Consider the following 14,040-nt stretch of genomic DNA (forward strand, 5'->3'; position numbering starts at 1 on the left):
TTCGCACTATATAAATATATAAGTATATACGTAATAAATATTATTGATCTTTATAATTGAGATTTTAGGAATTTTGTAAAACAATTGAGTTGCATATATTTAAGAGATTCTTTGTTAGCCAAATTGAATTAATAAATATATATATATATATGTGTATATAGATATTGAAATATTTGATTAAAAAGCTGAGCAAGGAACAGGAATGGGATGGGGCAGCTAGCTATAGGTATCTAAATGCTGGTGCGCTGTGGAATGCGTTTAATGGTTAACATGAGGCACACGTATCAAACGACACGGACTTTAAGCTACGGCGCATTGCTCTCTCTACTATAATATGTTTGTATATGTGTATATTCTGATAAATTATTGTACTCTCTTGCATATGTATGAACTAAGTATGTAATTGTCCAATTGCCTCTGCTCTAAATGAGTATTTATGAGTTAATTTTCTTGTTTGTCTTTTAATTTTGGTTGCTTGCGTTTTTTCTGCTTTCCAATTAAAAATCGACCTTCTGTTCCTCATCGAGCATTTCGACAAAGGCGCGCGGCACCAAGCCCTTCATCAGACCCTGCTTACCGTACATGTAATCCTCATTAACCGGTGAGCATTCGGTAACAAAGATGACCTGCAAAAGTGGAGAGAACATATTAATTAAGGCTGGACAAAATATGGTGTATTAGCGTTGGGCTTCTCACCTCGTTGGCGCTCAGATTCAATTCGGTGTGATCCTTGGCATCGTAGGAACACAGGACACGGGCACGCTGCATTTGATCCGTGGCCACGTTCAATTGCATGGACTGATTGGCTTTTTGTTGGCTGTTATTGCCAGGATTGCGTGCTCCACCGCCCATGCCGCCGGCGGCACTGGACTTGGCGGCCTCCAGCAGGTCGATCGGTGTATAGGGCGTTGGGCCTCCCAAGCTGATGGAAGACGCAGAGGCAGAGAGGAGAGTTTAAATGGCTTGAGTGTGAATGATTGATTGATTTGATTGTAATTTTGGATAGGTAGAGCTACAATTGGAGTCGCTTATCAGTAACAGCATCAGCAACAGCAGCAACAAGGAAGCAAAACAACTCTACAAATGGACGACTATTAGTTTCAATATAACAACCAATACAAAAGCTTAGCCTAATATATGCGTATACGCATATGTGTTAACCCGTTTTCAATTTTGATTCTTTGGGACTTTCGCCTTTACAGATTGCTTGCTTAAATTAAACTGTGCTTATGGCGCTCGTATCGAACTCTATCTCAAAGTCTTCCAGCAGATGGGTGAGCGCCTTGACCGGACCAATGTCAATGCTCTTAAAGCCCGACTCAATATCAATATCCTGCCCGTTATCATAATCGAAATCGCTATCTATTGCCTTGGCTAGTGCAATGGAACTGGTGTCTGAATCACAGGAATGCGCCGAAGCTATGCTGGGAGGCCCGTCGACATCTTCGCTATTGATGCGCAGGCGAGGCTTCGCTGGCTGCATTCTGTAAGACCACAAAACAACAACAAAAATACCGAAAGGTCAACAACAAGGCAAACACCACACACACACACTCACACACACACACGAATAAATGTCAAAGTGCAAGAGATATTTGGTTTTGTTTAAGTGCCGCCTACACAAGTACACAGGTACTCAGGTACTCAGGTACACAGTTATGCAAATAAATAGCTAACACATATAATTACGAATTTGTAAGCAGCTGCAACAGCTGTTTGGCGACTCTCCACTTACTTGGCCAACTCGCGTTGCAGCTGATCCATTACGTCGCCGCATTGCTTATAATAGCGCACCTGCGTCTGTATGAAGGCGTGCAGATGACGCAAATGCGAAGCTTGCGAAGTGCTAATCCCGTCCAGCAACAGTTTTGTGATCTCCGATTGCCTGTCAAACTCCGCCTGAGCCACGCGCAGATCGCGCTCCGCCTGCACAAGAAAGGGATCAAGTGTTAGAATATATATTAAATAAATTTCTCCAAACAATTCAAGAGATAAAAAGTGAGCGTTAAGGAGGCGCCTCTTTGGGCGGTACCTGTTCCAAGGCGGCTTCTGGCGAAATGCCATCTTTCTATAAATCAAATAACACATTCCACATAGAGTAAAAGCAGCACAAAGGTAAAAGCAGAGGCAAAAATCCATTAATCAACTTAATGCGACAATTTCGCTAGCCAAGTCGCAATGGAGCTTACTCACCGACTGCTGGCCCAGCATGCTGCGCGCCTTCTTCACCCGGTTCTTGCACGCATCCAAGTCCAAGCTGCAGAAAAGAAATGACATCTATATATGTTTGCAATAGAAGGACAATAGCTGGCTTACCGCTTGGTCTCTAGTAGGCCGCGCTCCTTGCTAATGGTCTTCATTTCGCCTTCGAGGAATTTGCGTAACGGTTGCGTGAAGCAAATGCCCGAGGTGGCTATAAAGTCGTGTTCGCACTGTCCCAACTTCTGCTCCGCCTGACCCACTTTGATGAGCGCCTGGCCGTAGGGCATGTCCTGGCCAAAGTCACCGCCGGCCTCGATCATATCCAGCGCCAGGTGCTCCAGGTTACTTAAGCGTTTCGGTTTCGATTTCTCAATCTTTTCGAATATGTAATCCTCAACACGATTCTGTGGATTGGGTATTAGCACCGATTCGGCGTCGCGTACTATTTTCTCAGTCCATGACTTGGTCACATCGGCACGTTCGGCCAGATTTTGAAAGTGTATGTCGTATTCGGTGCGCTCGGTGGTGCCCAATTTCTCCTCGGTTAGCTGCATAAAGGGCAAGGGTAAACGCAAAAAGTCAATCGCGTGCGCAAGGCTCCCACCCCATTCCTTTCCCTACAAACGCCACCCACACCCACAGGCCGAGGCCAGAGCCCAGGCGCAGGCCTCCAACTAGAAGTGGTTGCCTAAGCATTTACCTGCACCACGCGTGATATTGTGCTGCCCGCCTCCTTAACCAGGCTCTTCATGTTGAAATTGGACAGATTTATGTTCATTTTTAGTAGCAATTATCTTAATTGAATTAGAAACTTTATTTGCAAGCCAATTCTTGTTTGTATTTATCAGTAGTCTAATAAGAAACTAAGATGCCAAGCAATCGATTGTACTCAAGTGTGTGTGTGATTCTGTGTGACTATCGATTACACGACCAGTTATTGTCTGCACAACTATCGATTGTAATTTTTTAACAGCGAATGTTTCGCGCAATTAGACATTTCAAATTTATTTGCAAATAAAAGCGATGTTTCTTTTTTGTTTTTTTTTTTTATTTTCAATTACTTTTAACAGCTAATAATAATTATATTCGAATATTATGATTATAATGTTAATTGATTTGCTTCCAAAAACCACCGCAGTGGCAATGCAACCATTTGTTGCACCACGCTTTTAACGCAGACGTCTTGGCCACTTTGTTGGCGCTGTTGACAAATCCACAGCGGGCGCATCTTCGTATGGTGCTGGGATTGGCACCCAACTGCAAATTGCTGACACCATCCTTGATGAAATTGGCGAAGACGACCTGCTCCATTTCGATGTCCTGCAGTCCGACTGGCTCCACCAGTGAGGTGAACGTTAATTGTCCAGATTTCACAGCCGCATAACCCTGGGCACTAAGCAACGTTGTGGGATTATATTTGGATGGCTGTGGTATGAGCAGCTGCTTGGACAGCAGACTGCATTCGTCCAGCAGTAGTTCATCCGGCTCCGCTGGATTCTGAGCCAGTCGCGTGAGCAGCCTAAACAATATGGCCAGCACATCGATGTTGTCCATCGTTTTGGTATAAACAGGCAGACACTGCGGATTTAGTAGCCCCCAAATACGGATCATGACGAGCAGCTCGCGCAAACTGCCAATGGCGACAATGTCGCGACTGATATCGTAGCTAGCCCGCTTGCCCGAGAGCTTACTCTTCATCACCTCCTCGGGCAGGCGATTAAGCATGTTGAGAGCCAGATCCGTGACCCATTGGATGAGCTGCTGCAGGCTTTGCAGCATCATGGGCTCGACGGTAAAATCTTTGGGATCTAGATTAAGCAACACCGTGTCGACGTCCGGCACAGATTCGGCCAATTTCATGGCCAAATTGTCCGCCGGCCCCTTGTCCTGACAACCTAAATCCGACGGACGCAGGAGACTCTTAAACGTGCTCGAGATGGCGTGCAAAATGATGAGATTATCGAATTCCTGCTGCTGTGCCCGGCACAGATTGCTCTTCAGGGCCAAGAAATTCGCATAGTAGAACTGACGCACATAGGATGGCTGACGCGTAAAGTTGTCCGTCAGCTTGTCCACAAGCGCCTCCAGATTGCCTAGATTGAGGAGCAGCACATCGCTTGCGTCCACGCCCGTCACAATGCAATACTCGAGCAGCAGCAGGAGCAGCTGCATGGTGTTTGTATTTTGCTTCAGCATGGGCGTTTGCATGGCATGCAGCTGGGCGTGGCTGTCGAAGATGATGAGCATTTGGCTAGTGGGCGTCAAATCGCCACAAACGAATTTCGTTTCAGCATCGTGTTCGAATTGCGTGTGATTCAGCTGCTTTAATGTGCCCGGCTCAAGGACCTGCACGCTATTATCCTGCAATATGGCATATAGTTGCTCGCAATCCGCAGCGATTAGCCGACTGCTGCACAGCTGCGAGATTCTGGCGTTCAACTGCAGCTTAGCCACCTGTTCCCAGCTCTCGCTGGGCACATAGTCCGCGGGCTTACTGCTGGCGGCAGCCACAGTTGATGACTGCTGTAGCAAGGCGTGCACATTCTGATGCCGTCTCGTCAATGTCCATTGCTCCAGCAGGCTGGCGCTGTCGCCCATATTGAAGACCACATAGATGACATCCTCATTGCCCGCCCGCGTCCACAGCAGCTGCGCAATTCGCTTGCTTTCCAACGTGGGCGAGGGCAAAGTATTCAAAAAAATGCTGGCCAGCGATTCGGATTTGATGGCAATGCGTTCGCCCTCGAACTGCAGCGAGACCTGAACATATGACATTGAATAAATAGTATAATAATAATAGTGGAATATTAATGTCGCTGCTTACCTTATAGCAGTAGATCAACTGTTGCTGTTGCTGCTGCTGCCAGCCTGTGTTGTACGCAAAATTTAGGGCTCCGCTGGGGCTGGCCACAATGCTGCAGTGTTCAATGTAGCTGCGCGAGTTACCAATACTGTGAGTTATGGGCAAAAGCTCGATTTGTTCGCTGCTGGCATTGCTAAGCGGCAGTGGTTCGCTCACCTGGCCGCTGTTGTTGTTGCTGATGGTCAGCTTTTGGAGCTGGGGCAGCGAAAAGGTAGCCAGCAGGCCGGAGGATGTGAGCAGTATGCAGCCTTCGGTGGCAACGCCGCCAAAGCCAGTTAGTGTGGGTCGTTGTTCAAGGCGCTCAAATTTCTCCGCATAATAGGTGTGATCCTTTTTCTGAGTATTAAAGATAACGCCTTTGCCATTGTGAAAGAACTTCGCCCGAATAATGTCTTCGCTGGGTATGTTGGCGTGAAACTGTAGCTGCCAGACGTTCAGGGCCTGCTCCTTGGGCTGCCAGATCTCCACACGACCGCCTATGTAGCCCAGCAAAAGCTGCTCTCCGTTTGCATTCCACTCCAGCACATTGATTAGGGACTTTGAAGTGCAGACTTTGTAGTACTGCCAGGGCGTCACGATGTCACATACATAGACGTGACTGGAGAGGCTCTGTAGGGCGCTAAACGCAATTATGTTACGTGCGGAGACGGCGCACAGCACCACCTTGTGTGGGAAGACGCTACTTTCTTTGGCATTGCCAAATTCACGTCGACTTTCTACTTTATACAAAATTGTCATTTTGTTTACGTTTATGCTCAACTATAAGCGGTGCAATGCTAGTGATGAGCAATGAAATAATCGATAGATTTTCAGTTTGTGTGAATAGGGATATTTGATATGCCTTGTTACCCAATAAACAAAAAAGTATGGCAACTGGTGGCTTTTCAAATATCGGTAACTTATTCGCTAGTTTCATTGAATGAACTAGATGTTAAACTTAATAGTGTATTTATTTACATTGTTTCAGTTAAATTATTTTGCAACCTTGTATTTTTAATTAATTGCAAAGACTCAATATTATACTCGAACACAACCACCTGAAAATCGAAGTGGCGCCATTCGCAATGAATTATGTGACTGGCAAATTTTAAATGTTAAATTTAAATACAATGTAAATTCACTTAAATTGCGAAAACAGATGGCAGCAATGTGTGCAGCTTTGTAATTTCCTGTAACATTTTATATTGTTATATTTTTGGAAGATTGCGCGCGTGTTGTTAAATCATCAGCCAGCAGCCGAGAAACCGGCTTCTAGTTTTTTTTTGAAACGAATATCTTTTGTTTTTCACAGTTTATTGAACTCACGTTCGTACATTAACTTAAAAGCAATAAATACAATGATTACGAATTAAATTATCTAAAACGAATGTAATTAAACTAGGTTCACACAGCGCAGTCCCTTCAGCAAGCAACCGCTGAAGCTGTCGCCGTCGATGAAGCGAATGCCATCGACCAGGCAGGATTGCAGGCTGCAAGGATACTCGGCGCCGTACGCACTGCTCTCCCAGCTGAGCTGGAGAACGTAATGGACCTCGGGTGTCAGGACGCAGGCCTCGTCGCGGCTCCAGCTCAGATGCAAATCACAATTGTATTTTGTTGTTTGATTTTGGATGATGTGCGTCCACACAGGCTGATCGCCGCCATCGGGAAACAGATCGATGCGCAAGGATTCCCGATACTCTTGCGGCACATGGCCCATGTAGCAGGTGAGACTGGGTGCAAGTCGGCTGTTGAGCACCAGACCCAGCACCGAGATGAATCTCGAGCACTTCAATCCCAGCCGCCAGACATGCGACTCAGCATCGATGGTGAACGGACGGCAGGCCTTATAGTAGCAGCGCTCGATGAGCGTGGCCGGTGGTAGGGGTGTAGCACAATCTGCTAGATCTGCTGACCCCGGCACCTGCTGCCAGGTGGAGGCATCCCCGAGCCCCGCATCATCGCACTCCTGCTGTGTCCACTCGTAGACATACCAGAGCAGCAACTTGTGGGGCTCCTTGCAGGCAGCGATGATGCTCTTGACACACTCCTTGGAGACGTGCACATAGTGCTCTTTCAGATAGCTCATGTACTGATCGTTGTTCACACAACAACGCATGAAGAACGACATGCAGACGTCCAGCAAACTGTCCAGTCCCATGCACACGCTCAGCTCTAGTGCTGGCAGGACATTGGAGAAGCGCAGCTTGCGCGTTATAGCTAGTAGAGCATCCGTTATAAGCTGATCCAGCAGATACTTCTCGGCGGCATAGTACAACTCAATGGCGGCCTCCAGCTGCATGCACTCATAGTCCACGGTGCCGGTGTAGATGTACTCCAGTAGGACTTTAAAGATCGGCGCACTGATGTCATGTATCTCGATCTCCGGCTCCAGCTCCTGCAGCGGTCCATAGAACATGGCCTCAAAGACCGGGCTGGCTGCACTTAGAATCAGCTTGTGTCCCTTCAGCTGCTGCTCGCACACATGGAACACACAGTCCGTGTGCTTCTCTGCGTGCAGAAGCTCTGCATACCGCCTGCCCAGCAGGTTGGCCACGTTCGCCTGCTCCTTGCGATGGGCCACGGCCAGTTCCAAAGCTGCGGCGGCGCTCATCTGCTAACAGAGAGTATATATATATATATATTTCGATCATTGTGTTTCAGTTAAACCTATAAACCGGTTCTATTCTCTCCCAGCACAGCATCAATCACTATCGATTTTGAGCTCTGCCTCTCGCCTAGTTTGCATCGCAAATTAGGACAAGCCGACACGTGTATGAAAAGAAATTTGAATTCATTTATAAAATACCCTATATATATATCTATTTGGAAAGTCTTTGATTATTATTACCAATTCATAAGTTATTTTACAACCTCATTTGATAGAATATATATCCACATCTAAAATCTATTGATTATTATATATTATTCATACAATATTTGTCTTTAAAATATTACTATATGTTTGCCTTATACTCGCCAGGTATACTAAAATAGTTCATACCATAGCTTTCTCTCTTTATCACTAGACTTGTATGTCCATGCTATATAAAGATCTTTTGATAAAGCTACCTAAAACATTTCGGCAAATTTTTCATGCTATCTTTGAATCTTTTGATATGTTCACGTATTGAATATAAATGATAAGATATCTGCCTTTATCGCTCCATGATAAATTTGCAGTATTATCTCTAGATCTTTTAAACAGGCAGAGGATTTCTATTAGGTCTAGGTTCATCTTACAATACGCTTCGTTACCAGTTTCTATTCTGAATATAAATAAATACAAAGTCAATCTCTTTTTGTGATAAGAAATGCCTCTTAGAAATAAATCAACTTTGATTGCCACTAAAAGTTGACGTAAGCCCTGGCGAAATTCCTATTGTCTCGATTGGACAGTCGAGAGCATGCATATATACTATATACTTTGTTTATCAATAACAAAAACTTTATATATACAGATATATGTATGTATACACTACTATATTTGCGTTCTATCAATATAAAGCCGGCATGTCGCGCCCATTACCCGTGTCTCTGTGTATAGTGTGTGATTCTCATTATTTATATTTCGCGCATGGATAATAAATAACCGGTTTAAAGTGTTTACATGGAGGTTATAGCCAGACATAGATGCCAATGCAGAGCGCTTTACAAAATATTATTATAATAATTGAAATACAATATTGCATTCGATTATATATACACATAATACACATGTATATCAATTGGATTATATATCCACAAAATGCATAGAACTGATAAGACTTGCGTGTGTAGGATATCTCAATAATATTTAGACAGCATGGCTTTACGTCTGGCAGAGTTACTCATGTTTCATGAGGAAATTCTATTAGCTTAATCTGCACATTAACCTTTGATTATTCCTGTATAAATATTTGACCGATGTTTGAAAGCTGCTGCGTAAATTGTTTTGATTTCAATCTCTCTGGGAATCGATTAACGATCGTGATACGTGATTCGTAATTCGCTGCTGAGCACTTTACATAAGAATCTTTTATTGTTGTTGTTGTTGACGTTGTTGTTCATGTGCTTATTATAATTTATATTTTAGTAGCTTTTTTCGTGGCCTCTGAGTTATATATATTTATTTTGTTGATAATTTTCGGTGAACGCTAAAGCACACCTTTTATCTGCGCATAATATTTGGCACTGTGACAAGTTCCTGAGTATTTATAATTTAATTCGGCACGTTGAACACTTTTATTTTCGTTTGTTATGCAAAAAAAAATTGACATTAAACGCAAATTTAGTGCAATTTTGATTGAAGCTCGCACGAGCTAAAAGTTAAATAATTTGTTCTGAAAAGGAGCTGAACTTGACCGCTTTGCCAGCTGCTACTGCAAGCTGAGCTGTGAGAGCATTGATGGACACACGAACCGTTCAGCGCAAAGCGCCACCTTCAACTGATCATTTGGCACACGCAAAAGCAACTCTATTATTTGACGCTCTCTGGAAAGGGGCGCTCTTTACCCGCTCGTGTTCTTAGTCTTGCTCTTGAGTTCGTTTTGGCATTTGGCTTCTGCTGCTTGACTGCCGTCGTGCTGTTATTCGAGTCTCTCTCTTCCACTGCTGGACAAGCGAACTGTTTGTCACAAAGCGCCCCCTGTAACTGATCAATTGGCAAGAAGAACTGTATCTCTCTCTGGAAATTGAACTCACTCTCGAGCCGCTCTCTCGCTATATTAAACATTGCTGGGGGCTCGTTCGCTTTCCTCTCTTTCTCTCTCTATTGTAATGTTTTTAAAGAATATTGAGTATGTGTGAGTTCATCCAGCATCCAGTTAAGATTACAAATTAAAGCGGCTTCATTTTGTGTTGCCAATGATTGGCACTGCCGAGGCGCAGCCTTGAACCCTTTATAGCCTCTTCGGCAGACAAAGTTATTTCTGTAACTCATATAAACGCACACTGCACTAGGTAAGGTATATCAAAATGATGGCTAATGCTGTAACAGACACATCAATTAATATTAGCAGCAAAATATAAATTTTGTAACTCATTTAATTATGCTCTGAGAAATATAGCTGAGGCATATTTGAAATATTCACATAAATTACAAATTAATTAAGTTGTAATTAACTATGTGCTATATATATAAAATTCGTATTTTTTTGTTTTATTACATATTTATCTATTAGTCAAAATAAGTTGTAACAGCATTCATAATTCGGCTTGACTACACGCGTCACCATTCGTTATATTTCTACCTGCCGAAGGCAGATGCTTTGCCATGGCTTTTAACTTTGGCAATTGGCTGTACAAACTGGTATATGAAATCGACAGTGGATGGGGGCCGGTCCCTCGACTGGTGAGCGCGTGTGTGCTCTGCCGTACTCGTTACGCTTGCTGCCCCGAAACACATGCCACAAATAGATGTGAACAGAACTCGACTCTATATACATACATACATATATACGAGGTTCATCCTGTTTAATCATGCGCATTAATTATAATATATTACATGTTAACTCAAATTTAATGTCTAAACGCAGGAAACTAATTTAAAGGATATGAAAGATGCAGTTACGTCAAAAGTTGTACGCAGATTTCAAGGATAGCAATAGCTTAGGATCATACATATATAGCTAAATATGCTCTGTGCAATGTGTGGGTGTTTGTGTGTTAGTGCATGTGTGTGGGGGTATGGCTCGTGCCAGCGCTTAGATAATATCACGTGGTACACTCAGAAAGTGTATGGAATTGGACACATGGTGCGTGATGTCCGTCAACGTCTCCTTGTGAACGCCTCCAAATAGGATCAGCTCTCCGTTGCCTGCTATTAGGCTGGACAATATTAATCGATCGGGCGCTCCGCTCAACACACCAAAATTCTTGTATTCGACCCAATCCAGGCCTGGCTCATTGTTCGCATCACGCTGCAACAGGCTGGAGATGTCGCACACAAACAGCGACTGGACATTGCAACGGACACGCTTGGGAGAGGGCGCGCGCAACTTCTGTGGCTCTACATGGGCGGGGGCGTTGCGCCGCGAATTCCGTATGGCATTCATTTTCTCTTCCATGCGACGTATGCGCTCGCTATGATCCCGCGAAGCGCTGCGCGAACGACCTGGCACATTAAAGGCGGCCATCCGAAAGGGGTCCTAAGAGAAGGTAATTTATGAGGAGAATGAGATCAATGATATATGTCCGACATACCTCGTAGTGCTCGTCAAAGCGTTTGGGCAGCAGTGGCTCGTTGTCGCGGCAGCGTAGGGCCAGGTTACGTTGCAATCTCTGTGCTGCATCCGCGTCTCCATCCGCTGCAGAAGGAGAAGCCGCTGGTGCTGCGGCAGCTGCCGCTGCAGGCGGTGAATGCAAGTCGCTTAGACGACCGGATCGCGGCTGATAGTTATTGTTGTTGTTATTGTTGACATTGTTGTTGTGCATAAATTGTTGCGCCTGCTGCATATTCTGGTCTAATATAGCCCGCCTGTTCGCCAGGTACTGTTCCTGCGGTGGCAAGGCGGCAGCACCAAAGCGTCCATTGCCACGATGTTGTTGCTCCGGCAACAGAGCTCCGGGTCTACGCTCTGGTAGCGGAGCACGCTGACCAGGATGCTGGTGCTGCTGCAGCTGTTGTTGTTGGTAGAGTGGCGGAGGCGGCGCTGGCGCTTGACCCAGTCCACCGAAACGCAACGCACTGCCACCAACAACGGGCACGCGACTCTGCTTCATGATTTGAAAATCCAAAGGCATTTTGGGCGAAGGGCCCACTACAACCAGAAAATTATTGACTCTGCACCCGGGATTACACCACATGTGGACAGCGCCAAAGTGTTTGTTGCGTACGTTCAGCTGCTTCCAGCTCCATGCATCACGCGACATGTCCAGAAGCCAGGCATCCGTGTAAACTCGATTGGCGCCACCGCAGCCGCCAACGATAAGCAGATGATTCTTGTCCAGCTCCACCTGTATTTGACCGTAACGCGGCGAGGGCCGCGTGTTTCCAACAAATATGGGCTGCCACCAGCGCTGCTCAACCAGATCCAGCACCCAGGTATCATTGGAGTTCACATTTATATCATCCTTTATCTGATAGCCGCCAAACACAACCATGCAATTGCCATGTACACTAGCCGAGTGCCCGGCCATAGGCGGGGGGCAGGGCAGCGAATTCCGGGCAAGCCAACGATCCTTAACAAGATCGTAGTAGTGAAGCTCATCGAACAGGCACCATGGTTGATAGGGTGGGTGTAATGAAGGATAACGCCAGCCGCCAAACAGCACCAGTTTGTCACGCCAGGCCACCATGGAGGCGCTTCCCTTGGGCGAGGGATATGTGCCCGTGGCCAGGGGACGCGACCAGCGCATGTGCGTTAAGTCGAATCGCCAAAGATCATTGAAGGTCGTGTCCGACGACGAGCCGCCGCCAAACACAAACATCGAGTTGCCCAGTCGCACAGTTGAGTGAGCAAAGCGTCCTGCTATAATGGGCATAGGCGTGCCCGTTGACAAACGAGGACTGTTTGCCTCCAAGGAAGCAGCTGTTTGTTGTGAGTAGATCTCCCATCGAAGTCGAAAGTCTGCCAAGCCTTTTTCTAAATTTAGCTGCGAACGCCGTACCAGATCTGTAAGATGTAAATATAATAATGATTGTTGATCGTTATGTTAATACTTTCACATACTTTTCACAATCAGTTGCCAGCGCTTGCAGACGAGGCTACAATGCTCAAGATCGCCATAGGGTGGCAAATAGGTGAAGATGAACTCGAGAATTTCGTCGGGCAGGACATTGAGGCTGAGGGTAGGGGGATCGCATTTGGTATGGCATGTTGTAGATGTTGCATTGTCACAGCTATCATTCAGATTGCGATTGCACGTGGCCATTGTGTGTGGCGTCCTGTCCTTGCCTCCTTTGTTGTCCTTCACCTTCAAGTGCAGCTTCGAGCGTAACACACCAGCGTGTCCCTGTAGCTCACACCGCGCAGTTTGTATCTGTTGTTAATGGCGTTGACCCTCAATAGCACAAAGCGTGTCCTAAGCACACTCCTCTATAGCTTTAAATGTCCTTTTTAAGCGATTTTTCGCCTAAAAAACTGTAAACAGCAGCAGTTGCTGGTGATGGCAAATAACTTCAAATAGCTATCGCGCAGACGATGTAACATATATCGATAACAAACATATGTTAACTGATATCGCAGAAAGAATCGATATTTATATTACTTTTGTTCATAATTAATATTATTTGATGTGCCTTGAATATATTTTTTTTATAAATTATACAAAACAAGCAAATCGTGATGGTGTTAGCTCAAGGTAAGAATTCAAGATTACAACGTAAAAATTTAAAAATGTAGTAGGCCATCTTATGAATCCACACTACACTGCCAAGCAATAGGAACATTGAACACATAAAACCTTAACACTTTAAATAAATTTATTATACACATACAAAGAAAAACATAAAACTTATAAAAATGGCTTTACATTTTATATCAACCACGAAGAAGCCGATGCAGCACCGAGTTGAGGCAAATGCCCGACGCGCTCATGCCGTTGCAGAGCGTTTCGTCCCGAATGCAGCTGAGGCGGACTTGGAGTGGCAGCTGGCTTCTACAGATGTAGTTAGAGTCTTTATGCATGCGTGATAATCGCAGCGAAACAGAGCGAACCTTCCACGCTCGGAGCTAAGAAACGAATTGCTTGTATTGGAGAACAATCGGTAACAACTGGTAAAGCTCATCCAAAACGCATGGCAGAAGTTGTTGCGTCTCGAGCTGGTGCGTTCCTTGGTAAATCATGAGTTGAGAAAAAGAAAATGGACGCAATTGATATTGACACAGAACAATGGTCTCTTACTCGTCGCTCAAATATTATATCATTCACTGTGGATCCCCTGCGTCAACCCAGAGAGTAAGTTTACCTTCCGTTCGATCCCATTTGATTCCTAATTGTGTGACTTACAGCTGCCTTTCCTACGATGATTGGCTGGAGTATTCCAAAAATGTAAAGCAAATTTAAGATAACGA

General features: G+C 45.0%; 4 protein-coding genes across 7 annotated transcripts; all 4 read right to left on the reverse strand.

Moving 5' to 3' along the window:
- Positions 1–328: 328 nt before the first annotated feature.
- Positions 329–3,084, reverse strand: LOC111593188 (endophilin-B1). 4 transcript variants are annotated; one of them, XM_023305810.2, is made up of 7 exons: positions 2,903–3,084; positions 2,317–2,750; positions 2,194–2,257; positions 2,033–2,068; positions 1,736–1,926; positions 697–922; positions 329–626 (listed from the first exon to the last, which is right to left on the reverse strand). In XM_023305810.2, exons 1-7 carry the CDS (start codon positions 2,978–2,980, stop codon positions 498–500), a joined length of 1,158 nt encoding a protein of 385 aa, XP_023161578.2. In that variant the 5' UTR covers positions 2,981–3,084; the 3' UTR covers positions 329–497. The 4 variants fall into 4 exon arrangements, with proteins under 4 accessions (XP_023161578.2, XP_023161594.2, XP_023161586.2 ...); XM_023305826.2 differs by lacking the exon at positions 697–922 and adding an exon at positions 1,223–1,484; XM_023305818.2 differs by lacking the exon at positions 2,033–2,068.
- Positions 3,085–3,241: 157 nt separating this feature from the next.
- On the reverse strand, positions 3,242–5,841 carry LOC111593205 (mediator of RNA polymerase II transcription subunit 16). The gene is made up of 2 exons (XM_023305851.2): positions 5,027–5,841; positions 3,242–4,962 (listed from the first exon to the last, which is right to left on the reverse strand). Exons 1-2 carry the CDS (start codon positions 5,801–5,803, stop codon positions 3,310–3,312), a joined length of 2,430 nt encoding a protein of 809 aa, XP_023161619.2. The 5' UTR covers positions 5,804–5,841; the 3' UTR covers positions 3,242–3,309.
- A 500-nt stretch (positions 5,842–6,341) lies between these two features.
- LOC111593175 lies at positions 6,342–9,489 on the reverse strand. Its single transcript, XM_023305785.2, has 2 exons — positions 8,920–9,489; positions 6,342–7,658 (listed from the first exon to the last, which is right to left on the reverse strand). Exon 2 carries the CDS (start codon positions 7,656–7,658, stop codon positions 6,438–6,440), a length of 1,221 nt encoding a protein of 406 aa, XP_023161553.1. The 5' UTR covers positions 8,920–9,489; the 3' UTR covers positions 6,342–6,437.
- Positions 9,490–10,166: 677 nt separating this feature from the next.
- Positions 10,167–13,164, reverse strand: LOC111593123 (F-box only protein 42). The gene is made up of 3 exons (XM_023305728.2): positions 12,697–13,164; positions 11,228–12,639; positions 10,167–11,172 (listed from the first exon to the last, which is right to left on the reverse strand). Exons 1-3 carry the CDS (start codon positions 12,896–12,898, stop codon positions 10,729–10,731), a joined length of 2,058 nt encoding a protein of 685 aa, XP_023161496.2. The 5' UTR covers positions 12,899–13,164; the 3' UTR covers positions 10,167–10,728.
- Positions 13,165–14,040: the final 876 nt, after the last annotated feature.

The sequence above is a fragment of the Drosophila hydei genome, unplaced genomic scaffold (genome assembly GCF_003285905.1).
Source record: "Drosophila hydei strain 15085-1641.00,03,60 unplaced genomic scaffold, DhydRS2 tig00000060-arrow-pilon, whole genome shotgun sequence".
Lineage (NCBI taxonomy): Eukaryota > Metazoa > Arthropoda > Insecta > Diptera > Drosophilidae > Drosophila > Drosophila hydei.